This window comes from Mya arenaria, chromosome 6 (genome assembly GCF_026914265.1).
Source record: "Mya arenaria isolate MELC-2E11 chromosome 6, ASM2691426v1".
Classification (NCBI taxonomy): Eukaryota; Metazoa; Mollusca; class Bivalvia; order Myida; family Myidae; genus Mya; species Mya arenaria.
The window spans coordinates 23,289,325-23,316,572 of NC_069127.1; the positions used below are offsets into that span (position 1 = coordinate 23,289,325).

The 27,248-nt window shown below is 35.0% G+C and overlaps 2 protein-coding genes across 2 annotated transcripts; both read left to right on the forward strand.

Moving 5' to 3' along the window:
- The first annotated feature begins 8,816 nt into the window (after positions 1-8,816).
- Positions 8,817-18,512, forward strand: LOC128237538 (uncharacterized). Its single transcript, XM_052953129.1, has 7 exons — positions 8,817-8,971; positions 10,348-10,506; positions 12,991-13,116; positions 13,265-13,477; positions 13,794-13,941; positions 15,160-15,383; positions 15,741-18,512. The coding sequence occupies exons 1-7, from the start codon at positions 8,896-8,898 to the stop codon at positions 16,121-16,123; spliced, it is 1,329 nt and encodes a 442-aa protein (XP_052809089.1). The 5' UTR covers positions 8,817-8,895; the 3' UTR covers positions 16,124-18,512.
- Positions 18,513-21,405: 2,893 nt separating this feature from the next.
- On the forward strand, positions 21,406-27,145 carry LOC128237053 (MAM and LDL-receptor class A domain-containing protein 1-like). The gene is made up of 4 exons (XM_052952241.1): positions 21,406-21,648; positions 22,999-23,148; positions 26,663-26,788; positions 26,936-27,145. The coding sequence occupies exons 1-4, from the start codon at positions 21,573-21,575 to the stop codon at positions 27,058-27,060; spliced, it is 477 nt and encodes a 158-aa protein (XP_052808201.1). The 5' UTR covers positions 21,406-21,572; the 3' UTR covers positions 27,061-27,145.
- The last annotated feature ends 103 nt before the right edge of the window (positions 27,146-27,248 follow it).

Consider the following 27,248-nt stretch of genomic DNA (forward strand, 5'->3'; position numbering starts at 1 on the left):
TTTGTTAACCAGGTGTTTTTTTGAAACGCTTTTATAATATTCATTTAAAGAAGTCAATTTCATAGTTAATAATAATTTTCTAATTTCTTTCGCTATTTCATAAAAAGTTGTTATTTCATTGTTATTTGTTATTGTTGATTTAACAGAATTTTAAACAAAATATAAGATATTGAGTTTTACTAATACTGCAGTTTTAATTTACAGGAATATATCATAGTTTTTCACATTGATTAATGCTAAAGAACATAAAATTCGTTGTACATCGATTGAATGAAAAGGGATTGTTATGATAATGTCCAATTAGGAACGCATGTTGGAATTACTTGGGGTAAAGATTTATTGAAAAATGTATATCCCATTTTTTTCCTTCTCGTTTGTTTTACCAAAACGAAGTATGATAAAGAGGAACTGTTACGTGCCAACAGTACGTTTATCGATTCTTTACCTCCTCTTTCTTCTCTTCTCGTTTGTTAAGCCTCTTCCAACACTAAGTATGGTCGAGAGGAATTGTTACGTGCACAGAGTACGGTCAGCAATCCTTCTTATCTTCTCTTCTGGTTTATTTTGACTACTTACGGCACTACGTATGCTATATAGAAAACTATGACGTTCCAACAGTACGTGCATCAATCGATACCATCCTTTTCTCGCTTCGTATATGTGCTAGCAGTACGGTCAGCATTAACCCCCTCCTGTTTTCCTTTCTTCTTAGTTAAAAATCTTCCAACACGAAGTATGATGAGGAAATGTTACGAGCTAACAATACTGTCTTCAATCCCCTACTCTTTCTTCTTCACTAATCGTGTGCTAAGCCTCTATCAACACTAAGTCTGATAGAGAGGAACTCTTCTACAAGCTAAAAGTACAAACCTTTCCCCTTTTGTTTGTTAGACCTTTAACAACACTAAATATAATAGAGGAATTGATATGTGCTAACATTCTGCTGCTTTTTAAATCTCTTTTCGGTTGTAAGCCCTCTTCCAACACTTCAATATTGGAACTGTTACGCCCTAACAGTACTTATATCAATCCTCTTTCTTCTTTTTCTTTCCTCCCCGTTTGTCGGACCTCTACCAACACTAAGTACGGCAACATTTGTAATTTTTCTTTTTAATTAGGTTTGAAAAAGGGCAGTATATATTAAGTGGAAAAACAGTTGTCTTATGAATACGGTTCTTTGTTTCATTATTCATTTATTTTCCGGATGTTAGCGATAACCATATTTATTGGGAGTAATAATTGATATGAATGATTTGTTTGAAACACTAATGAAGCACTAGTAGCACAATTTCTTGAGAAAAAATGTTAGGTAGATAGTCTTGTCTACTTATAAAAGAGGGGCACCGCTACGAAACAGTTAGTTGAAAGGTGGAAATTATATTATGTTCAGGTATTATGGCTTATTTCCAGTTTGTAATTTCATTTAGTATTCATGACGCAAAAGAACATAACGCAAACTATGATAAATGTCAGTATATCATACACATATAAGCACAGTGTTCACTTCTAAGGAACATTTCTTTTCATATACAGCCCAAATTAAATTTAATAGTGTAGAAGACAAGTAAATAAGTTAAACATTTGCTTAAAACATGTGTACACAGATTTACATTAGCTAACAGTGTTTTGCCAAATGTGACCCCTTATAACATGACAATGAACTTATTGGAAGACAGGGATCCAACACGTATTACGCATGAGGATTTTGGTTAGAAATGTTTTGTTTTCGCAATGACCTACAAAACATACAACTTACGGTATGGATAATGCATACTGGAGATAAAAGTTGTATTTGAATAGGCATTTGAACATTTTGCAGCTGGGTGGAACTTCTGGCCATCATTCTGCAACCATGAACACGGCGTCACCATGTTATGTGGACAAGAACCGAACATGCTATGACACTGCAATCATGGAGCTTAGCAGGACAGTCTTCATGGTCGTTGGTGCATTTGGCAACAGCGTTGTTTTTTTATGTACGCACGAAAGAGGCAGAGGACAACACATGTATTTATCGTGTTACTTGCTGGAATAGACTGGCTGGCTTGTTTTGTTATACACCCATATGTGCTATATAAACTGTTCAACAACTACAACCAAACGTGGAATATAACCTGCAAAATATTTGAGTTTTTCATCCATGTGACTTTGGCTGTGTCTGGATTGACATTAGTGTTGGTCGCAATAGATAGGTATCTCGCAATATGCCATCCTGTTAGGTATCTAGTCTTTGACAGACATGTTACCAAAGGGATATCTGCAATTTCAGTGATATCGATCTTGTTCAGCTTGCCGTTGTTCGAATTCTATGGCGCTGCTTCAAATGACACTGTGTACAAAGGTACAATGGTTAAAACCTTTCAATGCCATTATCAAGTGAAGTACCAAACATCAGCCGTGTTAATGGGTTTTGGCGCCTTTGTCATGTTCACATTCCTGTCGGAAGTGATTGCAATGGTATTTTTATACAAAAACGTAGCTGTAACTGCATATAGAAGCCGGAAAAGAGTTATGCCTCTATCAAACGCTCATATTTGGTGCGAATCAAAACCAACTTCTATTTACATAACGTCAGGATCGAAAAGTCGTTTACCTTTTAACTCAAAACTATCACAATCCTTAAGTTCACACACCTCACCTGTTCAACTATCACCTGCATCCCTGTCACCGGACGCCCAGCATGACGAATCTATAATACTCTCTGTGACGAACCGCCCATTTCAACCAATAAAGAGCCAGGACAGATTGTACGGATCATTGAATGTTGAATCACGTTTACAAGCAAACCAAAATGATGCTGATATCAAACTGGAAGAGATTGCCCAGACAAATAAAACTAACAAAAGCAAAAACTTATCCTCGCGTTTGAAAGCTGCTAAAATTATTTTCCTCGTTACTACTGTATATTTTCTTTCATGGATGCCCTTCTTCGTTTTAAGACTGGCTTATACATTCGACAAACATTTTTGGGACGATGAATCAGACTTGAAGAAAGTGATGGAGCTTTTGTTAAACCACTTCTTTTACCTAAACAACGAAGTTAATCCTATCATCTACACGATGATAAACCAAACTTTCAGGCAAGAATGCAAACAATTATTTAAACGTCATTTTTTGCATTAAGAGTCAAATGAAGTTACATGCAAATCAATGAATACGTCCATGACGCTGACCATGGATTCTTGTGTGCGAGTAGGTGTTTCTCAAATTAAAGAAGAATGTGGATAAAAGTTCGAAAACGTATTAGTAAATTATCTTTTTATTTTATCTTTAATATTGAGATTTTTTACGATGCAAGTGTTTTATAATTATTTGTGGATGCATGTAATTTTGTCATGGCTTAAGAATTGCGTATTAACAAAGCAGACTTATTGTTGTTACTTTTAATTTTTTTCAGTTCTGTGTTTTTTTTTTCAAAAATGTGAATCTCATCAATCCCAATGTTTGATAAGCGACAAGAATTATGCCGACACGCGCGATAAGAAAGCTCTTTATAAAGCAGAACTTGAATGATCTTAATTGGACAAAAACACTAGGGTAGTAATACGGAAATAATGGCTCAAGCCCAAGAGAGTGCGTTAGTGTGTGTTTTAATGCTCACAAAAATTTCACCATTAATGCTTATGTTGAATGAGAAGACATTTATCAAAATAAGCAAAAACAGTACTTATTAATGGAGGAAATGCATTATCTTAATAGGAAAAAATACTTTTTCCATTTGCGTTCTCATTCCTAATGGAATGATTCAAGTCAATCCTAAGTAATATAAGAATATCATTATGTTTTGCTTGCAATTACATGTTTTTTCCTCGATAACAGTGCCTTCATATAAGTTAGTGTATCACTACTGGGATTTACCTTTTATGTTACAGTGTGTTCATGTTTAAAGCTCATGGTGATGTTTTGAAGTCATCTCATTTAAGACAGTTTTTAAAACAATGTGAAATATATCGATGAGTATGGTTATAACACAAGTGGAAAAGGAATACTTAACCGGCGACAAGAAAATGAACTCGAGAGCGTTATCAATTTATTAAGGAGTCTTTTGAATTAAGCGTATGGTATACACCGGATACACCGGATAAATGGACAGTGAACTCCTGGCCCCAATCGACTTTTTTAACCGGGGGCCGTTTTCAATAAGCAACATAGATTGAACTTAAATCTAAAATAAAAACTGTTAAGAAAGTTTTCTGATTGGCTTGTATATATAGTTGATCAATAGGCTGGATGGAATCACTGAGGCACGAAGTTTAGAAACTTGAAAAAGAAATCATTTTAAAGATAATCATGATAAACTACTTTTTGTTATGTTAAATCAAGTATAAGCAAATAATTTGGCTGAATGAAATAAGACACTTAAACCTGTTTAAGATTTTTGAGAAATTTAAACCGGTTTTCTTTTTATTTCTGTTTGTTAAGCAACCTTAACAAACAAGTTACAATACAACACAATAGACATGCTGCAGCACATTTGCAGTTGTTTTTTTTTATCTAAAATCATTGTTTTGTATAAAATAACACTTTTAAGAGTATTGTTGAGTGATATTCTACGTAAACACATAACACATATATTTTTTCTAGTTGTGTGTCTCCGAGCGCTCTCAGAAGCATAACATACATATGCGGTAAACGAACAGCAGTCTTCTGGTAGTTTTCGTCTCTTGTTGAGTGAGTGCTGTGCCTCCAACTTCAGAAGCATCATACATCTGCGGTAAGCGAACAGCAGTCTTGTGGTAATGTTCGTCTCTTGTTGAGTGAGTGTTGTGCCTATCCTTGACACTCGATTAGCTCGCGAACAAAACGATTCAGGCCCTCCCGGGGGCGCACATAGACAGAAACATACCCAACGAAATGCTTGCATGTGAATAAAGGAAAGCGGTGATCTAATTGCTTCAAACCGAGGGTGTATAATTTTGCCAGCTCCCTATCAGAAAGGGTCATTACAATATTCAAGATCAAACGAAGGTTGTCTAACCTTGAAAGTCGACCGGCTGTCGAAAGGAATTTGTCCGGGTAGAAAAAAAAACTCGTACTAAAAGAGAATGGTGCGGACGCTGAAAACATTTTGGCTTAATAACGTCCCAGGTCAAACCAAGGTTGCATAGTCTTATCGTACGGTTTCAGCGAAGCCAACCGACCCATGCCCTCTGTAGTTCGCACAGGTGCATAAGCATGCACCCCAAAATGAATCATATATTGAGGTAAGACCATGCCCGTTGTTGTTCGTACGTGTTGTGAGCATAAAAGTAAGCCGTTTTCAAAAAGTTTTCTTTTCAGACAATACGCTTAATAACATATACACAAGACATTCTGTATATGTGTATCAACTTCAATTCTAATGTATTAAATTATCTGTACCTGTTTATCTCTCTCAGACAAATTACAACTTTGGTGTATAGGAAGTGGTTATAGCAAACATGGATGAGTTTAAACAAGTGTGCCCGCATGCGAAAAAATGCGAGTACAAATATGTCTCTATGTACATATAAAGGAATGCGAGGGCACTAAACACCAATGATCCCTTTCCTGGTCCAACCAAGGTTGCCTTCGCTTGATACCCGACTAGACTCGTGAATGGAATCGTTCCAGGCCTTCTCGCTAACGCAAAGGCGCATAACAATGCCGATAGGTACATGTACAGGAAGGCGTGAAAACGCTTGTTTAATAACGTCCCAGATCAAACAACATTCGCTACCCTTGTCACTTGACCAAGCTTTCGAACGGAAATAGTTCGAACCCGACGCAAAAAAATGAGCTTCAATATGCCTTTTTGAAACAAACGCAGTAAAGTAAAAGATCTGTGACACAATTACAAAACCAATCTTTATACTCGAACCAGCAAGGAAACAGATCTTGGTCCTCTCACATATACATACATACAGGTAGGTGCGAATGATGCTAGTGAATAATGACGTTTAGCCGCTAAACTTTAGGGGACACAAAGATTGCGTTCCATTGACACTCGATCAAGATCAAGAACGTTACAAGACCATGACCTTCAAACTGTGCGAGTTGAAAAAGGAGCATGCGAACCATTATGCCAATATTTCAATATAAATTATGAAGAAACGGACGCTGAAAACCACCGACCTAATTACGTCCAAAGTACATAACGATTGCCTACCCTTGACACTCGACGTAGCTCGCAGATTTACGGTGCGCACATATGCAAACAAATGCACATTGAAATGGCTGAAGATGACGCAAGCGCTGAAAACCGGTGACCTATTTATGTCGAACATCGATTGCCAGCCCTTGACACTTGATCCTACGGCCTCGCGAATGCGTAAACACATATGCACACATAATATATGAACATGTACATGCAAGCGCGTAAGCTACAAATCAGTGACCTTTTCATTTTCCACGACTAAATAAGGTTTTCTAGCGTTCAAATATATCCAGCGTTCGGAAGGAACCGGTCCAGACCCTCCTGGACAGGCGCAGTTAAATGAGCACCAAAATACAGGATACAAATACAGGATGACACGGACAATTAATAACTGTTGAACTTATTACGTTTAAGGTGTAAATTATGTTGCCTTCCTTAAAACTAGATCCAGCACGCGAATGGATATTTTCCTGGATTTTGCCGAAAGATGCGCAGCAAAGTGCGTCAATGTACTTATACAAGCAGGTGCAGACGCTTAAAATAATTGACATCGTTATTCCCCTGATAAAAACAAAGTTGCCCACCGTTCAAATTCAATCCAGCCAGTCGCAAACGGTCACGGTCCGTTTCTCCCAGAAACATGCGTACACAAATGTATAGAAATACATTCATCGGAAGAAGGAGTCACTTAAAATTAGGGGTGGCAACGAGAACCCGAGTACTCGAGTACTCACTCTATCATCCGGGTACTCGAGTACCAAATCACTACTCGAGTACGCGATTTTTTTATGAATTTCACCAAATACATGATTTACAGACGTAAGTATCAGATCTGGCGCGTTTCCAAGATGACAATTTAATTTGTGTTCGTGTTTCTTGATACTCATGGCATGTGGTAAATTGTGTGGTACGAATTTCATAACAAAAGTAAGTAGAAATGATCAAACTGAATTACTAATCTACGTCGGTCCCGATTCCCCTCAATATCTCTCAATTCTGAAGTCATATATTATATCATAAGCTCAACTCATTTCCCACATCACAGAATTGCATAGCACGACTTTAATTTAATAATTTCTAATGTTTTACTCTTTCATTATCTTGTGCGTTATGTTGATCAGCATCACTGCTTAATACTTAAAATGTAAAATCCTATTTGACCAAATATTTTGTATCAAAATAATGAAAGAATGCTAATTTATCTTTTTAATATTTATATGAAAAACTACAGAAACAAGCTCAGTAGTCGAGAGTGTAAACATAAACCCTGTTAAATGGCACAGGGTAAACGCCAAACACATAGAACACAAAAACAAACACTCACACACCAGAAACATGGAACAACAGCACAAAACTCCACAAAATAGCACAGTACATATATTCTATATTAAAAACTAGGTATGTTTATCAAGGATTGTTAGTTGCCACCTTGGAACGGCCAGTAAAATGTGAATTTACTGGGGGTTTAAACCAATTTGTGTGCACAACCTCACTATTATCCCAACAATCCCGAATTGTGTAAAAACGTAAATGGTAAATCTTATCAAAGTCTGCATTGACTTGAGGAAACTTAATATTAAAACAAACAATAATAAACTAATAGGTAAACCCCAAGTACTTTTGTGATTGGGGATCGCGACTCTATCTGAATACAATTCAGAGTAACTAATGAAAACACTGTTCAAGAATATGATGCAGTTATTGTCTGAAACCTATGCAATATCGAATACCTTGACTTATACGACAGCAGGGAGTAATATCTCTGTTCCGTACATATTTCGCATATATCACATTCTAAAGCATGCTGGAAGAATTTTCACATATATTAATTAATCTTAATTAGCTGCCAAAAATTGGTCAAAACTGAACATTCAGAAAAAATGAATTCCTATCCAAAGTTTTATATACTTAACAATGTTATTTTAGATGCGTGAAGGATACTTGCTTGATTACTATCCAAAACATTGAACCAAAATGCTAGATCAATGTCTGAGATATTGGTCGTGTTCTTAATGTGGGGATATAATTATGGATATGACAGTCTTGACTTGCTTTATTTAATCATTCACATATCGGAACATTCTTACAATCATCAATTGTTAATGCTGATCAAATGTATTAAGTAGTTGAAGTTTTATTATTGATATATATCATCTAAGAAGATAATCCTCAAAACATAGATCTCAAAAGGTATCTGAATCTGTTTAAAATACAAATTTAGGAAAAATATGTCCATTTTTCTTTACACTCTTCAAAATGCTCGGGTAAGTATATTTTTACAAAAGTCAGCAGATTTCCCCTTTTCCAGTTTCTCTGCATTTGTCCAATTCTTGGAACAGCTCATCAAAACAAAACTGAGTTTTATTGAATATCATTTTACCTGTAAAAACATTCACCTAGTATGGGTTTCGAACTGAACGACGGTTTAGCAGTAAGAAGAGCGACAAACAAATATTGGTTGGTTAATATTAACGCCAACTACAATCTTTAAAAAAAATGAATTATCGGCACCCAAAGGTGTATGATTTATTCAGATTTTTATGTTGTTTACAACTACCAGCGAGTATATCACAGGTTACCTTTATATGCAGTATAATGAATGCAATATTTGTGTGAATCATTGGGTATCAGATTACTTAATCAAAATAAATTCATTTGTGTGAATCGAATAAACTATCAGGAAGATAATTTATCAAATGTGTTTATTCATCCGAGTTTAAATTTAGATATGAGCTTCTATATAGATTTGCCTCACAATTTTATTACATGGAATTTAAAGAATGGATAATTCATATAATAACTGTTTAACTCCATTATGGATTGTGTTAATACTGAGTTCAACAAAATATAGTAAAGGTAAGTATAAACGCCTTTGTTTTTAAAAACATGATTCATTGTGCATTACATGTCAACAGACAATTGTTTACCGGTGTTACCGAGTATAAACGTTTGGCTCCGCGTAGATAACGGGCATGGAATTCTACGACATCGTTCAACCGATCACTGTTCGGCAGCCAGATTACCAAACAAAGGCTAGGCTAATGATTGTACATCAAAGAATTGCATTAGTTATTAGATCATTTTCAGATTTTTGTGTGGTTCACAGATAATTCTAATATAATTTAAACGTGCATAAATGTTATTTATTTCATAAACTTCTTCATGGTATCCTATAATTCGAAATTTCATTTGCAAATTATATCACTTTGTAACTCACTACAACCAAATTCGACTACCAATGAAACGGTATATTTATTCACATAGTTAACATTTACAATTGGAGAAAAAAAATAAAGTGTTGTTTTTCTTAAAAGACTCACGATTTAATGCCAACGGTTATTTAGTAAAACTTGTACAAGCTTTTTAAACAGGGATATCTCAAGTTACCTACTGATGCTTGCTTCTTATCAATTACATTTCCAACTTTCTTTACGTTGTCCGGGAGCTACGCTAACCATAGTGTCTGAACAGTTACACAATTCATTTGAAGGTTATCTAAAGTACAGTGTAAGTAATCACGTGACTTAAAGGGGTTCTCACACGGGTCATCACGGGTCAAAACCACAACCAACAAGAAACTGACGTTAATTTCTAAAACACTTTTGGACAAAACATAGGACAAATATCTTAGCATATTGAAGTTTATTCTATTTCCTTCTTTTACACTTGTAAATGCTTGTATTTTAATGATGCAATCCTTGGCCAAAAAATCAACTCGACTGAATTTTGTAGAACGGAAACACTGAAAGTTTGGCCAATAACTCATTTCAGTCACGTGATTCTTTAACCTGAAGATAATATCTGTTCACATTGACGAATAAAGCAATGAATATGATGAATATGAGGTTGTATTTGGCCTCTTTTGACCTTCTCAGTACTGTACCACATAGAGATATTACCAGCTGACAAACATGTTGTTCAAATGTATGCTGATTCAACCAAAACAACCCTTGTAAACCCTATAATGGGCGTTTTAATGTTGCCATATTTTGCCATGAGTGTAGCTTTTGTCATATGTTACAAATGCTCATCGAAAGCAAATGTCCACTATGGTGTAATTGATGCATCATTTTGTCCGACTGCGCCCCTGGAGGTCACGGCTTCGCTTCTGCAGGCGACACTCTACTTTTGTTTATGTGTGTTTATATAGAACTTATTATATGACTTAACTTATCACCTTTAAATTAAAGATCTGTTACCAACAGTGATTGATACTTTTATTTCATTGACAGCCGACATATGCTCATTCGAAGCGGGCACATGTGGGTGGAGGAATGTCCTGGAAGAAGATGACATTGACTGGAGCTTTGGAGATTGTAGTCATTTTATACACACGAACATGAACGAAAATGGAATTGGAACAAGCGTCTCTCAACAACAAAATACTACAGGTCATTTATTCAAAGCATATTATTATGCATAAACAAGTTATTTCTTTGATTAAGGATGACCCATGATAAAAACAGACCATTGAATCAAATAAAATTAAAATAACAATTAAGTGATTACACTTTGATATGGGTAAAAAGAATAAGACACAGTTTAACATGTTACAAATAAAAAAGAATTATCATGATTAATAATTCATATTTATTAAGTGGACTTGATACCAGATTGTCCCCAAATGGTCAAATACAGTAATTCCTTACAACAAGCCCCGATTCTTTAATGGGGGTCGGTAATACATCATTTTAAGATTAAAACAATAAACGCAACCACTATGTCGCCCTGTCAGCCGTTTCTCCGTTTAACAATAGTGAACACTGAGCTGACAATAAGTATTTTAGCAACTCGCTGTCATTCTCAGCAGAGTCAACCTCTTTTAAAAGCTTCTATTGATCAATTTCATCACCGATGTTGATCTGTCGGGCTCTGTGTCTTCGTTGTTTCGCAACAGTTTCGATTCCTTCCATTTTCTGTTCTTCCGGGAAGCCATGAAGTGTGTATACTTAGCATGTGAAAGTCACGTGATGAGTACAGATAAATATGCCGACGCTTTTTAAAATTTTACTGGAATTTACGTGGTAGACAAACCTAGTAAATTTCGAATTGGAAAAGCCCCCAAAATGCAAAAGGTGCATGTCTCGTAAGCGATCTGATACATTAAAGGGGCTATACACCGTATAATGAAATAGCGAAAAAAAAAGAGAAAATTGTCAAAACACTGAGATAAACTTGATATCGATGTGTACAATGCAGTGAAACTTACCAACTGAAGTACCACATAGTTAACAATAATTTATTCTTCGCATTTTTTCGTATTTTTCCATTAAAAAAGATTATTAGGTATATATACCTAGTAGAATTCATTCTTAAGCGTGATTGGCTAGTCAATGTTATCAGGTGGTATAACCAAGTTAGACATTTAGCTTAAATATTCCAAACGTTTAGGATAAACCTTCGAAGCACAGTGGATACAACAATGGACTTCAATTTTGGCGACAACGGCTCGAACCTGGTCTCCGACTCGATTGTTTTTTACATTTTGGTAAAACATTTTACAATTATGACATCAAAGAGTAAAACATTTTATTAAATAACTGTTCTGAGTTTGGTTACAGAAAAACTTTTTGGTGCCAATCTGGTGTATAGTCCTTTTAATAAGCAACATTCAATGCGTTTTACGCAATGTTGTCAATTTTATGTAAGTCCTTGACAATTTACTTTTTTCCCCCAAAGATATAGTGTCTAGTCCATTTAAAGAATGCAATTATACAAAATAAAAGTGACAAAAATAGGAAGTGTTACTCGTCACCTAGTTTATAACATTTACTGCAGAGCCTCTATTACTTGGTATGTTAGACCAGTTTCAATAGTTCAATCTCAAATCTGTAAAAGGATGTTCTTGTTGATTTTCTAATTCTTCTAGACACTGTATCTACGAACCGCCTGCAGTTACAACAACTTTAAGGGAACACTATTGCAAAACTATCTCAATTTAAACGTTGCTATAATAAAACATATGTGAAAAACTACAGAAACAAGCTCAGTAGCCAAATGTTTAAACATAAACCCCGTTTAATGGCACTGGGTAAACGCCAAAGACATAAAACACAAAAGCAAATAAAAATACAAACAATAAACATGGAACAACAGCACAAAACTCCACAAACATCACAATGCATATATACTATATAAAAACTGGGTTTGTGTATAAACTGTAAAATGTTTCGCAATATATCATATATACTACGGACCGAAGCGCTCGAATTGGACAGTTAGGATAGGTCGATTGGCCAAAACTGCAAAAGAGTGCGTTTTACAAAACACAATTTCAAATAGGGACTAAATTAGTCAAATTGTCATTTTTTAAATCACTCGCCTGCCTAATAGGCTACTGCTGTCAAGCCATGCATGGAAAATCGATCTAAGAGGTAGAGATAACATGGGAAGAAAACTGCGGTTGGAACTGGGCACGATAGCACGATCGCCGATACACTTACACGACGCTGTACTGACTGTGCCAACCTAGCCTAACACTTACGAGGTGTCTCCAACACAATTTTGAATACAGCTAACCAAGAATGTTATTTCTTAGCAGCAGAGTGCTCTTTCATGTGACAAAGTAGCATGAAATATTCGACACATATTAATCCCAGATGTATTCCAATTCCTTGTAGACAGATGTTTTAACCATAACCAATTTTAAACTTCCATAGTCCTACTTTCTCGTTCTTGGATTCAAAGAGAGCTAGTATATTGTTGTACCATTTCGTTTCTTTAGATTTTAAAATGATAGTTGCTTGAAATTCATACACCTCTCATGAATGTGGTATTCGTTTGGAACTAGATTTGCGGAGTATACGGTTTTAAATCATTCTGCAACCATACACGTGTACGTTCATAACAAACTGGTAAAGTATTGTCTTTTCCAGATAATTGTGCGTATATTGAATCATTTGGACCGCACTCGGCCGGACACAGAGCAATGTTGAGACAAGCAGTGATGATCAAGACACCTGTTGTTATCTCATTTCAAGCTTTTATAAACACCGATGCCGGTACAAGAATGTATTGAATAGTAGTTAATGACCATAATACTCATCATTTAATTCCGACGATGTATTTCAATGATCTCCATGGCTATTTGCTTAAAAAACAATTATGATCCGGATAAATATCACAAATAATTATAAATATTATTTTCAGGAAATTTTAGAGTGTTCCTGCATACATCAGATAAGTATCATCTATTCTGGAAATCTAATAAAATGAAGAGAGACACGTGGGTATATCAGCAAATTAATGTTTTCGGAATAGAATCGCCATTTTGGGTAACATTTGATGCCGAAAGAGCGTTCTCCCAAGATGTCAACAACAATAAAGTTGCAGTAGATGATATTGCTGTTAATCATATCAACTGTAAGTATTTACCATGTTACAGTTTCATGCATATAGGCCATGTTATATTCGTTTTTCAATTAACTTCTTCGGTGTGTTTAACACTCCGTTGCGTTGAGCGTTCAGATCTCTAACATAATTGATAACCATATTGTTATACTTGCATTATTGTTTTGTAATGTGTGTCTCTGATAAATTGACTTTGAGCTTTTCGCCTTAAAATAAGTTCATAGCTAACTTCTTGTTAGCGTGCCCCATCACTGTCATATCCAATGTTAAATATTCATACTCGAAAATGTCAGTAACAAAACATTTTTATTTTCGCATATCGTTTCAGTTATTCAAAATATACAACTTGTAGACGGTCCTACACCTATGTCCGGGCGAGTCGAAGTGTTAATAAATAGTCGGTGGGGGCCTGTTTGTGTGGACCCAGCCGATATTTTCTTTGCCGCGGTTGTTTGCAGAATGTTAGGATTTGTTACGTAAGAAAACTATTTTATTGATAAATTAAAACCACATTTATTAAATGAAAACTACATATACAATCGTGACATACTTGGTTGTCAAGCTGTTCCAATATATATAAACAAGACTATTACATTGTTAGGTTTAACAGAACAACAGTATTTTCCTTGCTGAGTTTAAAAGTCATTCTCACAAGGATTTAAAGATTCATCGATTCATTGTTATTAATAAATGTTGATATAGTATATTAATGGGCCAAAGTGAAGGAGATGCACTTGCAAACAATCCAGCCAAGTCAGCATAGAGTCCAGCATATGCAGGCATACATTTAAGCTAAGTTGTGCTTGCAATCATAATGCCCAACCTATTCTTACATATATATAGTGTCCAATCCATACTTTCACATATAATGTCCAACCTATGCATGCATACATAGTGCCCATCCTATGCTTGTATGCTTAGTGTCAAGCTTATGCTTGAATACATTTCAAAACGTTAACAATAGTGGAAACAAGTTATTTATAAACGTTCATACAACAGTAATGATTGAAGGTGAGCTCTTTTCGTACACGGTAGCAATCAACTTTTTAACAGTAAATTCACTGTAATGAAAAATGACCAAAATGCAATCGATCAGTGCTACAAGTACATAGGTAAAGATCCTTCGTGACATTCGAGGAAGAGAATGGCAAGTTATCTTCAAATGGGTTTGCCTCAATAGACAAAACAAACAAATTGAATTGAACAATCACGTTTTTCCAGATTCCCTGACAGCAAAAGGGTATTTTCTAGCAATATTGTGTTAATTTACTGTCTACATCGATTCGGTCGAGACTTTTTTAAGTCTATGATCAAAATGATTCTATAAAGTTCATCGATACAAGAACTGAGATGAATCTAAAACTCACATGATCGTGACAAATTATTATATGCGCAACAGAATTAAATATCGGAACAGCGTATAACTTTAAATCAAGTTAGCACAAATAACTCCAACACCCTCTACATTCCGTTGTTTTTCATACCTTTCCTACGAAAAACATAAGCTTAATTTTCAGCGGCATGAAGTCTTTACAACAAGGGGGGGGGGAGAGGGAAGGGTACACATCGATCAAGTTATTACTTTCCCTATATATATATATATATATATATATATATATATATATATATATATATGTATATATATAATGATATAATGATAATGATTCATCATGATATTACTCGTTTCTTTGCAGGAATAATGCACAGACACTGAATTTGACTGTGTACCAGCGTGGCTTTGAGGCTCAGCCGATATGGTTAATTGGTGTTACATGTAATGGGTCTGAAAGCAGGCTTGAAGAGTGTGGACGTTCGGATGTTTTAAACGCCTGCACTCATTCTGAGGATGTTGGAGTTTCCTGCAATAATGAGACAGTCACAACGGCTACAACGGCAACAACGGCTTCTTTACGAGGAGGTAATCCAATACTCATCGATAACACTTTACACTGGTTTTCATGTCTCGTGAGGGGTTTTGTCTCACTGTCATTTATATTACGGCCTCTTGTTTTGCTTTCAAGCAAGGTTAACTAATGGGTTGTTCGTGAGCAATCCATTTAGGACCTTATCGGTAAGCTTGAATCTATATCTATTGCTATTGATTTGATGATTGTCCAAAATGATCACGTAGAAAGTCGGAACAATCACATTTTTATTATTTCTTTTGAGATTGTAAAAGAGTGTATTCTCTTATAAATAAATTTTATATTTTCAGTCAGTTAATGTTTGATTTAATTCGCAACACTTCTTACCACTATGCTGTTGCTTGTTTTAGATATACTTGGGAGTCATACGAATAACAAGACTTTGATTATTGTATGCAGTTCGATAGCTGCAGCAATTTTCTCTATCAGTCTCTGTTGCTGTGGATTTTGTTGGTATCGTTATAAAATATGTTCGAAGGTCACGACAGGACAGCAAATCAGTGAAACACAATATAACGTGGAAACCAATGCAAACACTCTCATCACTACAAATCCCCTGCAGAGTGATGGAACACATCCAAAATCCGACGACCCACCTCCGCCTTATTCGGAGATATGCTTCTTACCCTCCAACGATGGATACACAATGCAAGTGCACTACCAACTCTTGTCTGAGCCTCCATCCTATGATTATGTGATGGTTTCGCCTCGTAATTACAACGTGCATACATAGATGATGAATTCAAGTGGCCTTCGGAATGGTTTGAAATATCGGAGATATCAATATTTTCCATTACCTTTATACTGGTATGTTTGTACATAAAACAGAACACTAGAATTTGGAGTGAAGTTTTACTTTATGAACTCGTTTTTAGTAAATCGATAGTATTTAGTGTTAACTATGTTGTAATATCATCGTTATATTTCTGTTCAATACGTTTCAGAAAAATATTTAATTTGTTATTGAAATTATCCTAATTACTTTAGAGACATTTTGATTATTATTCAAATAAAATGATGATTCTTCATAAAGAACAAAGATAGAAAATGATGAAGGACATATTTTTAAAACTTAAATAATAAGAAATGTGAACGATACACAGTGTCGGGGGACAGTAGGTGCGCATACTATTATGATTGTGTATTCATACTGGAAGAGAGCTATTTCGAAAGCACACACAACAACAAAGGTATGAAAACGATAGCCTAGGTTTGACTGAGGTTATTCTTAGACAGAAATGAGTGCAACACTGTAGACGTTTCGTGATAATGTCTTAAGTATTCGTTTTCAAGAGATGTTGGGGCGTATTTCAGTATCCCGAATGACCAAAAATTAAATTACTACAAACATTTTTACAAAATTATAATAAGAGTCGATTTCATAGCATTTGGGGAACGGTTTTTGATCCTAATATAGAAAACAAAACAGCAAGATAAGAGCAAACATAATTTTTTGTTAATGATGAGAAAATCTTTATTAAGTTGTAATTTGTTGTTAAAAAGTTATTTTCAAAACAATCCCATCATGAATACACAAAGAGCAAGCCATAGATTGCGCATTTTGAAAATAAAGTGATTTCGTGCCAACTGATATTAACTACACAAATGACACATGTACAAATCATTACAAGTCATGGTCTTACCCAGTCTTTGCAAAGTTTGACCAGTAATTAATCATTTTAATAGACAGGTCTGATTCCCACTGTTTGACCTCAGGCTTATATTTCAGACCCAAACCGAAGGTCAACTTATCACCATGGTCAGCTCTCGGCAGCCATATGGGAGTTGTTGGCAATACAATTAAACCTCTCTGCTATTGCATTAACCATGTATGATGTATCGCGTGTACAGTTAATGAAACTCACAGACCCATCACCGCTATCAGATATTGACTTTAGAATATATTTCTATTATCACTCGGGTACATGAATTGAAGAGCAACATCGTTATTCGCTCCGAGTTTCCTCAAAAATATCCTATGTTGTCAATTGGTATTGTATTTTAGTGCAATATTTATGTGTAAAACTGGAAATTATAACGACATTAAATGTAAGTGCGGGGCGACTTATAACAGCTTCAACACGGCACTCACAAAACTGCTATTACATCAATATTTATGTGAAAAACTACAGAAACAAGTTCAGTAGCAGAAAATTTAAACATACGATTATTTAAAAACTTAACACTACCGTTCTCAGTTTCTATAAAACTGGAAATTAGTCGCTGATCCCAGAATCCAAAATTAGCCGGGCAGTTCTTACCGATGGTGCGCAAGAAACCCAGCGGCCCGACTCTAGTATTCAACGTTACTAAGATGTATTTACCATAATTGACGTGCTCCTCTCCGTAAATCGTGTCTGCATAGCCTAAAATAAAAGCACCTCTCTATATAAAGGTTATTCCAGTGTGTGCCCTGTCGGGAGCGGGGTCTTGTCTAGAGCCCAAATGTTATGGTACAGACAATATTGGTCCTCTTCTCCTACTTCTTCTTCACCCGGAAGATGAATTTGTTGACAAATGTTCTTGCAAGCAATATCTCAAACGTGAATTATAGCCTGCAAAATATTTCCATCTTTCATATTTCATGTGACTTTGGCTATGTCTGGATTAATATTACTGTTGGTTGCAATAGATCGGTATCTCGGGATCTGTCATCCTGTTAGGGATCTTGTCGTTGACATATATGTTACCAAAGGGATATCCGCAATTTCAGTGATTTTGGTCTTGTTCAACTTGCCATTGTTTGAATTTTATGGAGCTGCTCCAAACGACACCGTGTACAAAGGTACAGTGATTAAAACATTTCAATGTCATTACAAAGTGAAGTACCAAACTTCAGCCGTGTGAACGTTTTTTTGTGTGTTTTGGCCATGTTAACATTCCTGTCGGAAGTGATTGCAATACAAAAACGTAGCTGTAACGGCATATATAAGTTGCAAAAGCGTAAGTTCACACACCTCGACATACGCAATAAGAAAACACTTACTATACGTAGAAATGCATTCTCTTAATTGAAAAAAACGCTTTCCATTTTCCTTCTCTTTCCTAATTGAATGTTTTAAGTCAACCTTTAGTAATTTTAGAATGCCATTATGTTTTGATTGCAATAATATGTTTTATTCCTCGATAACCGTGAATTTAAATAAATAAATAAATAGCCCATTTGTGATGTTTTGAAGTCATCTCATTTGAAATACTGTGATCCATATTGATGCTAACATTAAATTGAATAATTAACCAGCGACAAGAAAATACACCCGAGGGCGTAATCAATTTATTAAGTACCCGAATGAAAAGTTTGGTATCTCATCGTATGGTATAAACTGGTTTTGACGCTCTGTAAACTCCTGGCCTCTACCGAAACTTTTATAAAAGGATCAAGCTTAACTCATGTTTTAAGTATTTGTAAAAGTCATGTAATATCCTCATCTTAATGAGTTTTGAACCCTTTAAAAATTATTTTAAAAATAATCATGATAAATTTTTTTTTGTTAATATCTAAAAAAGTCAAGTATCAGCAAATAATTTGGCTTCATGAAATAAGACACATAAGCCTGTTATGCTTATGTTTTTTCGAGAATTTTGGACCTGTTTTCTTTTCATTTCTGTGTTCATGCAATATTAACTAACAGTTTACAAAACAACACAATTAATATGCTGCAGCACATTCAAATCGGAAAATATTTTTATCATTGTTTTGCATCATAAATTACATTTTACAACACATATACAAGTAGGTGCGAATGCTGAAAACTAGTGAATAATGACGTTTAGGGGACACGAATATTGCGTACCTTTGCCATTCGGTCAAGCACATGAACGTTACCAGACCAGGACCTTCTAGGTTTTCGGGTTGAAAAGAAGGTATGCGAACCATTATGCCCATATTTGCATATGGTATATAAAACACGGATGCTGTAAACCAGCGACCTTATTAAGTCCAATGGTATATTAAGATTGCCTACCTTTGAACCTTGATGTAGCTTGCGGATTTAGGGTGCGCGGATACGCAGAAAAATGCGTATCAAAATGGCTAAAGATGACGCGGGCACTGAAAACCGGTGACCTTATTATGTCGATCACAGATTGCAAGCTTTCGACAATCGATCCTCCCGGTTCGCGAATGCGTTGGCAAATATACATCTCATATGAACATTTACAGGCAGCCGCGTAAGCTACAAACCAATGACCTATTCACTTCCCACGTAAAAACAAGGTTTATTAGCGATAGGAACCAATCCTCCTTGGCATTCGCCGATAAATGAGCACCAAATAGTAAATATACAGGAAGGCATTGACGATTATATCTGGTGACCTTATTACGTTCCAGGTGAAAACAATGTTGAATACCGTAGAATTCTATCCAGAAAGCGAATAGGACTAGTCCAGTCTTTTGACGAAAGATGCGCAGCAAAATGCTTCGATGTACTTAGACACGAAGGTGCAGACGCTTGAAACAAATGACATCATTATTATCCAGATCAAAACAAAGTTGCCCACCGTTCAACCTCAAATTTGATCAAGCCATTCGATTTTACCCGTTACATTTGACCCAGCTCTTCAACTGGCACGGCCCTTTTTCCTCCCAGAAACATGCGTACAAACATGTTTAACAATATGTACACTTGACGAGGCAGACACTTAAGATCGGTGTACTAATTGCATCCCAGTCTTTACCAAGGCTGCCTTTCTTTGACACTCGAACCTGCTCGCAAAAGGACCCGGTCCGGTCCCTCTCTGTTGCACTCAGAAATATGCGCATCAAAATGCCTATAGGTAGCATACAGAAAGCCGCGGCCAGTAAAAACTGGTGAACTAATTTTCATCGCATAATAAGACAATGTTTCCTACCTGAACCCATCTCGCGAACGAAACATATCATGACAAAGGCGGGGACGCCGAAAATAGGCGACTCTTTCACGACACTGGTCAAACAAAGACCTACCTCTCGAAAGGATATGGTCCGGGCTCTCCCGAGTGCGCTTATGCGCATATATATGTCATTCAACTTACCTAATAGTGTGTTATGACAAGTGTCCCCATGTAAACAATATGAAATATCTCATTTGATTTATTTTTCCATATATACCTTCCATACCTTTATATATACCGTTCCGTATCCGACAGTTCATGGAAACAATACGGCACCATACAATTACTGCATCCTTTTATTTGTTCGGAAAGTTCATTTAAATAACGTGTACGATCATGCTTAAATTTCTTCATACAAAGAAGCTGTTACCAAATCAGAATTCGACTATCAGTTCAAGTTACCTATAAGTCACTGTTCTATTAACAATTCTAGACTATTTTTAGCATATTAAAGACTATTTTGAACATGCTTCCGTATATCTCGAGCACTAAGAATTTAAATTATGTTGAGATAGGCTGTTTTCTTAATGTAGGAACATAACTATCGATATGACAAACTTGACTTGCTTAATTTATTCATCCACATATCGAACAATTCTTACAATCATCAATTATTTGTGCATAATCCAATGTATTAAGTAGTTGTAGTTTTTATATTGATGTAAATTTCCTCAGGATGTCTCCAAAGGTATTTGAATACGTTTTAAATACATTTAAAGGAAAAATATGTCGATATTTCTTTATATCTTCCAAAATGCTTGAGTATGTATATTTGAACAAACGCCAGACGATTTCTCCTTTTCCAGTTTCTTCGCATTAGTCCAATTCTTGAGATACCTCATCAAAATACAGTTGAGTCTTTGAATGACATTTTACCTGTAACAACATCCACCTAGTATGCAGTTCGAACCACTGACCACCGGTTTGGTAGCTAGAAAACCGACAAACTAATCTCAATGTGTTAATCTTAACTCCAACTACAATCTTTTAAAAAAAAAACAAGGTTAAATTATCGGCATCAGAAGACGTATGATTCATTTAGACTTTTGAGATGTTTTCAACCCGAGCAAGTATAGTGTAACCTTTATGCGTGGTATAATGCATTATTTGTGTGAATCGGTGAGTATCAGGTTACCCTTTCAAATGAGATCATGGGTGTGGATCGTATAGATATTGGAGGAGAAATACAAATCTAGCAATCAATATATTTACCTGAGTTGTGTCAACTTTGTTTATTCTTCTGAGTTTAAATTAAGATATGTGTTTCTATATAGAATCGCCTCACAATTTTATTACATGGGATTTATAGAATGGATAATTCATATCAAAACTGTTTAAATCCATTGTGGATTGTGTTTATACTGATTTCAACAAAATGTATTAAAGGTAAGCATAATGCCTTTGTTTAAACATGATTCATTGTGCATAACCTGTCAACAGACAATTGCATATCGAAGCTTACCGAGTATAAACGGTTTGCTCAGCATAAATACCGAGCATGGAATTCTTTGACATCGCCAACCAATCACAGCCAGATAAACAGTTATTAGATTATTATTCAGATTTTTTATGGTTATCAATAGTGCACAGGTAATGCTTATATAGTATAAACGTGCATGAATGTTATTTATTTTAACAACTTGTTCAAAGTAAGCTATGATCCGAATTTTTGTTGGCTAATTATATCACGATATAATTCGCCACGGCCACTTTCAAATCCTAATGAAACGCTATATTTATTCACATAGTTCACATCTAAAATTGGAGAAAAAACAACTAATACAGTGTATTTTCTGAAATAAAATGACTCACACGATTTAATGTCAAGCAGTTATTTTGTAAGACCTGTACAAGATATTTAAGCAACATGGATATCTAAAGTCTACTGTTGATACTCGTCTTCTGATCAATAGCATTAACAACTATCTTTACGTTGCCAGGTTGCTAGGCTAACCATAGTGTCTGAAAAATAAACAATTCATTCGATGGTTATCTCAAGTAAGGAATCACGTGACTTAATGTTGTTCACACACGGGTCACCACGGGTCACAGCCACAAACAAACAAGTAATTGACGTTAATTCCTAAAACACTTTTGGACAAAAAAATATGATCAAATATCTAAGCATATTAAAGACTATTCTATTTTCTGGTTTTACAGTTGTGAAATGTTCTAGATTTGCTTGTATTGTAATGATGCAGACCTTGGTCAAAATTTCAACTCGACGAAATGTTGTAGAACGGAAACGCTGAAAGTTTGGTCAAGAACCCATTTAAGTCACGTGATTCCTCCTGAAGTAATAAACAATATTTGTGCACATTGACGAATAAAGCAATAAATATCAGGTTGCATTGGGCCGTTATAAACCTTCTCAGTACCCTACTACCTAGAGATATAACCTGCTGACAAACATATTGTTCAAATATTAGCTGATATCAACCAAAACCACCCTTGTAAAGCCTATGATGGGCGTTTAAATGCTGCCAAAATTTGCCATGAGTTTAGCTTTTGTCGTATGTTACAAAACCTCATCGAAAGAAAATGTCCAGGATGGTGTTATTGATGCATCGTGGTGTCCGACTGTGCCCCTGGCGGTGACGGCTTCGCTTCTGCCGGTGACACCCTTCTTTTATTTATTTGTGTTTATATTAAACTAGTTATATGATTTAACTTATCACCTTTAAATTTTAGATATGTAACCAACAGTGAGTGATAATATTTTTATTTCATTGGCAGCCGACATCTGCTCGTTTGAAACGGGCACATGTGGGTGGAGGAATGTCCTGGAAGAAGATGACATTGACTGGAGCTTTGGAGATTGTAGTTATTTTATACACGGGAACATCAACAAAAATGGAATTGGATATCAACAACAAAATACGACAGGTGAATTATTCTAAGAAGATAATACATATACAAGTATTTTTTTTATTCAAGTCAATATGACCCATGATAAAAACTGTTTATAAAATCAAACAAAATTAAAATAACAATTAGGTGGTTACACTTTGATATGGATAAACAGTATAATACACAGTTTAACATGTAACACATAAAAAAGAATTATTATGATTAATTATTCATATTTATTAAAAGGACTTGTCCCGAAATGGTCAAATACAGTAATTCCTTACAACAAGCCCCGATTTGCCAATGTTATACATCATTTCAAGATTAAAATAATAAACGTAAACACTGTCGCCCTGTCAGCCGTTTATCGGTTTAAAATAGCGAACACTGAGCTGCCAATAAGCATTTTAGCAATTCGCTGTCATTTTCAGCTGAGTCAACCTATTTTAAAAGCTTCTATTCCGGCACCTTCCATTTTCCGTTCTTCCGGGAAGCCATGAAGTGTGTATACTTAGCATGTGAAAGTCACGTGATAAGTACAGATAAATAAAACGACGCTATTTTAAAACTTTCTGGAATGTACGTGCTAGACAAACCTATTAGTTTCGCATTGGAAAAAGCCCCCAAAATGCAAAAGGTGCATATCTCGTAAGCGATCTGATACATTAAAGGGGCTAAACACCGTATAATGAAATATCGAAAAAAAAAGAAAATTGTCGAAAACTGACATAAACTTGGTATCGATGTGTACAATGCATTTAAACATACTAACCGAAGTACCACATAGTTTACAATAATTCGTTTTTCGCAGTTTTTTCGTATTTTTCAATTACAAAATATTATAAGTAATGTATACCTAATATAAATCAATATAATAATGTAATGCGTGATTGGCTAGTCGATGTTATTACGTAATATTACCAAGTTAGGTCTTTAGCTTACTTATTCCAATTGTTTAGGGTAAACCTTCGTAGAACAGTGGATACAAAATTGGACTACAATTTTGGCGACACCGGTTCGAACCCGGTCTCCAACTCGATTATTTTTTACATTTTGGTATAAAATGTTTACAATTGTGATATTAAAGACTAAAACATTTTATCAAATGAGATTCGCTACGGACAAAATGGTGCCAATCTGGTGTATAGTCCCTTTAATATGCAAAATACTATGAATTTTACACATGTTGTCAATTTTATGTAAGTCTTGTAACATCTAGTGTCTAGTCCATTTAATGAATGTTATTATACAAAATAAAAGTGACAAACAGTTTTCTCATACACAAAAAAAAAACATTTAAAAAAAAATAAAAAGTATGATACGAAAGATATCATATGAAATCTAATGAGACACTTTCTAATAATATATTTTCTGTGAACTGTTATCCATATGAACCATTTTAAGGTGTTCAATCAATGCGCTTTTAGTCATAGAAAAGGAATCTACCTTATTTTGTCTTGCGTTAGTCAATACTACATAAAGAATCAGTTAATGCTTAAACAATTATAATCATGACTGGTATAATTAATAAAGCAGTATTGATTTACTGTAAATGAATAAACTTTAACTCAAAACTTGGAGCTGTGTGCATTCCATCAGCCTGTAGTCAAAAATGAAAAATACTCTAGGGCTGTAAAAGGACTCTCACATTAAGAGTCATTTACAATTTAAATGATTTTTTATATATAATTCTCGTTATGTGTGAGTCTTTTATACAAGGCATGTTTTGATAAAATATAACGCATCATAACTTTAACACATTAGCACATGGAAACATATGCCAAACGAACAATTCGCAAGACAAGGGTTACATGATTTGCATATGATAGATTTTAAGTTTAGTAAAAGTCTGGTATTATAAACTATTAAGTCAACATTCTTAACTGATGTCCGTTGGTATAAACAGTAGAGTTATAAATGGGCAGGGTTCATATCAATAAAGTTACCATTTTAATCAGTCCAATTGCTTTGTTCCTAGAGTCAAACTGGCAAGGGGGAGCAAACATTAAATGCTTATTTCGTAAACATTTGTAAAATAGGGACGAACACTCGAACAGACGAACCTATATATAAGTACATGTATATAGAAAGCATTTAACATATGGAAGTATTATATTACAAAAGTTCACAAGTTCAATATGTCGCTATTTTTAATTGCTATTACTAATAAATGCTTGTCAACTTGTATTCAGTTCTGATGCCCAAACGTGGATAAACTGTTATCAACATACATTTAGGTGGTTAAACAAAAGTGACGATGAAAGCTCTTGTACTGTAAAGAAAGCGTCAGGAAATAAAAACAACAACATTATATTTGAATAATGTTGAGGGATAAACCATTGCAAAAAAATAGCTAAAATTACCTTTAAATTATCAAAATCTCACATGCTACAAATGAAAACATCAGATTAGTTTTTAATTCCGTTACTTATTAGCTTGAAATGAAAGGCCGTGAGACAAATGGAGATAATAGCACCGAATGCGCCTCATGATGTATACAATATATAAAAATTCCCAAGCCAAAAAAAATCTTTTTTTAACGTTTCGCCGCCATGTTGTAGCTAAGATTCAAAAATTCTAACTTAAACCATTGCAGATACGGAATACCTGTATCCCCCTGAGTACCATTGCACTCATTTATAATGAGCTTGAAAAGAATTCTTAGTGGCTTTATTCGTACATCCGGCGCAGGATAGCAATACCGCGGTCTTTCTTTTGATGGTCTTGCGTACAATTCAGTTCTTTTATATGCTTATTTGCAATTTTCATACGGCTGTAAATTTATTATCAAATTTTAATTTCAATGGTCTTCTTATGATGCTAAATATGATAGAAAGAAAAAGAAGTTGTACAAATCAATAAATTAATAAAACGAAACATTTGAATACGTTATCATATGCACTAAGCTATGAAAACTATGAACTTTCCATCTAGACGTAGACACTAAGTTGTAAATACATCGAGATAAAGGTTATTCACAGAGACACATGCATTTGATACAATGCATTTGCATAAAACGGATGAATTAGGTATAAACATTTACAAAATGTCCTTCTAAACTGTTGGGTTTGAATAACTTGGTCATCTCTGCGGTGCAACATGGCATTGCGCTCGTCTTTTGTTCAAGTGAAGACGATTGCGTTTCGCCTAAATTGTTTACAAAAGCCATTTGAAATGCCATTTACTTGTCTTTAGACTTTAAAATAATAGTTGCTTGTAATTCGTGCACCTCTCATGAATGTGATATGGTGTTCAAAGTATGGAGTATAAAGTATTAAATCATTCTGCAACCCTGCACGTGTACGGACCTTGTAGACAGATTTTTTAACCATAACCAATTTTAAACTTCCATAGTCCTACTTTCTCGTTCTTGGATTCAAAGAGAGCTAGTATATTGTTGTAAAATGATAGTTGCTTGAAATTCATACACCTCTCATGAATGTGGTATTCGTTTGGAACTAGATTTGCGGAGTATACGGTTTTAAATCATTCTGCAACCATACACGTGTACGTTCATAATAAACTGGTGGTAAAGTATTGTCTTTTCCAGATAATTGTGCGTATATTGAATCATTTGGACGTCACTCGGCCGGACACAGAGCAATGTTGAGACAAGCAGTGATGATCAAGACACCCGTTGTTATCTCATTTCAAGCTTTTATAAACACCGATGCCGGTACAAGAATGTATTGAATAGTAGTTAATGACCATAATACTCATCATTTAATTCCGACGATGTATTTCAATTATTCTAATGCCAATTTGATTAAAAAACAATAATAATTCGGATATTGCCACAAATAGATTTAAATATTATTTTCAGGAAATTTTAGAGTGTTCCTGAATACATCAGATAAGTATCATCTATTCTGGAAATCTAATGATATGAAGAGAGACACGTGGGAATATCAGCAAATTAATGTTTTCGGAATAGAATCGCCATTTTGAGTGACATTTGATGCCGAAAGAGCGTTCTCCCAAAATTTCCACCACAATAAAGTTGCAGTAGATGATATTGCTGTTAATCATATCAACTGTAAGTATTTACCATGTAACAGTTTCCGTGCATGTAGGTCATGTTATATACGTTTTTCAATTAACTTCTTCGGTGAGTTCATCACTCCGTTGCGTTGAGC

Coding starts and splice junctions, on each gene's coding strand:
- LOC128237538 (XM_052953129.1), top strand. CDS start 8,896: ATGGATAATTCATATAATAACTGTTTAACTCCATTATGGATTGTGTTA. Junction 8,972..10,347: donor TTCAACAAAATATAGTAAAG/GTAAGTATAAAC, acceptor TTTCATTGACAG/CCGACATATGCTCATTCGAA. Junction 10,507..12,990: donor TCAACAACAAAATACTACAG/GTCATTTATTCA, acceptor TGTCTTTTCCAG/ATAATTGTGCGTATATTGAA.
- LOC128237053 (XM_052952241.1), top strand. CDS start 21,573: ATGGATAATTCATATCAAAACTGTTTAAATCCATTGTGGATTGTGTTT. Junction 21,649..22,998: donor TTCAACAAAATGTATTAAAG/GTAAGCATAATG, acceptor TTTCATTGGCAG/CCGACATCTGCTCGTTTGAA. Junction 23,149..26,662: donor TCAACAACAAAATACGACAG/GTGAATTATTCT, acceptor TGTCTTTTCCAG/ATAATTGTGCGTATATTGAA.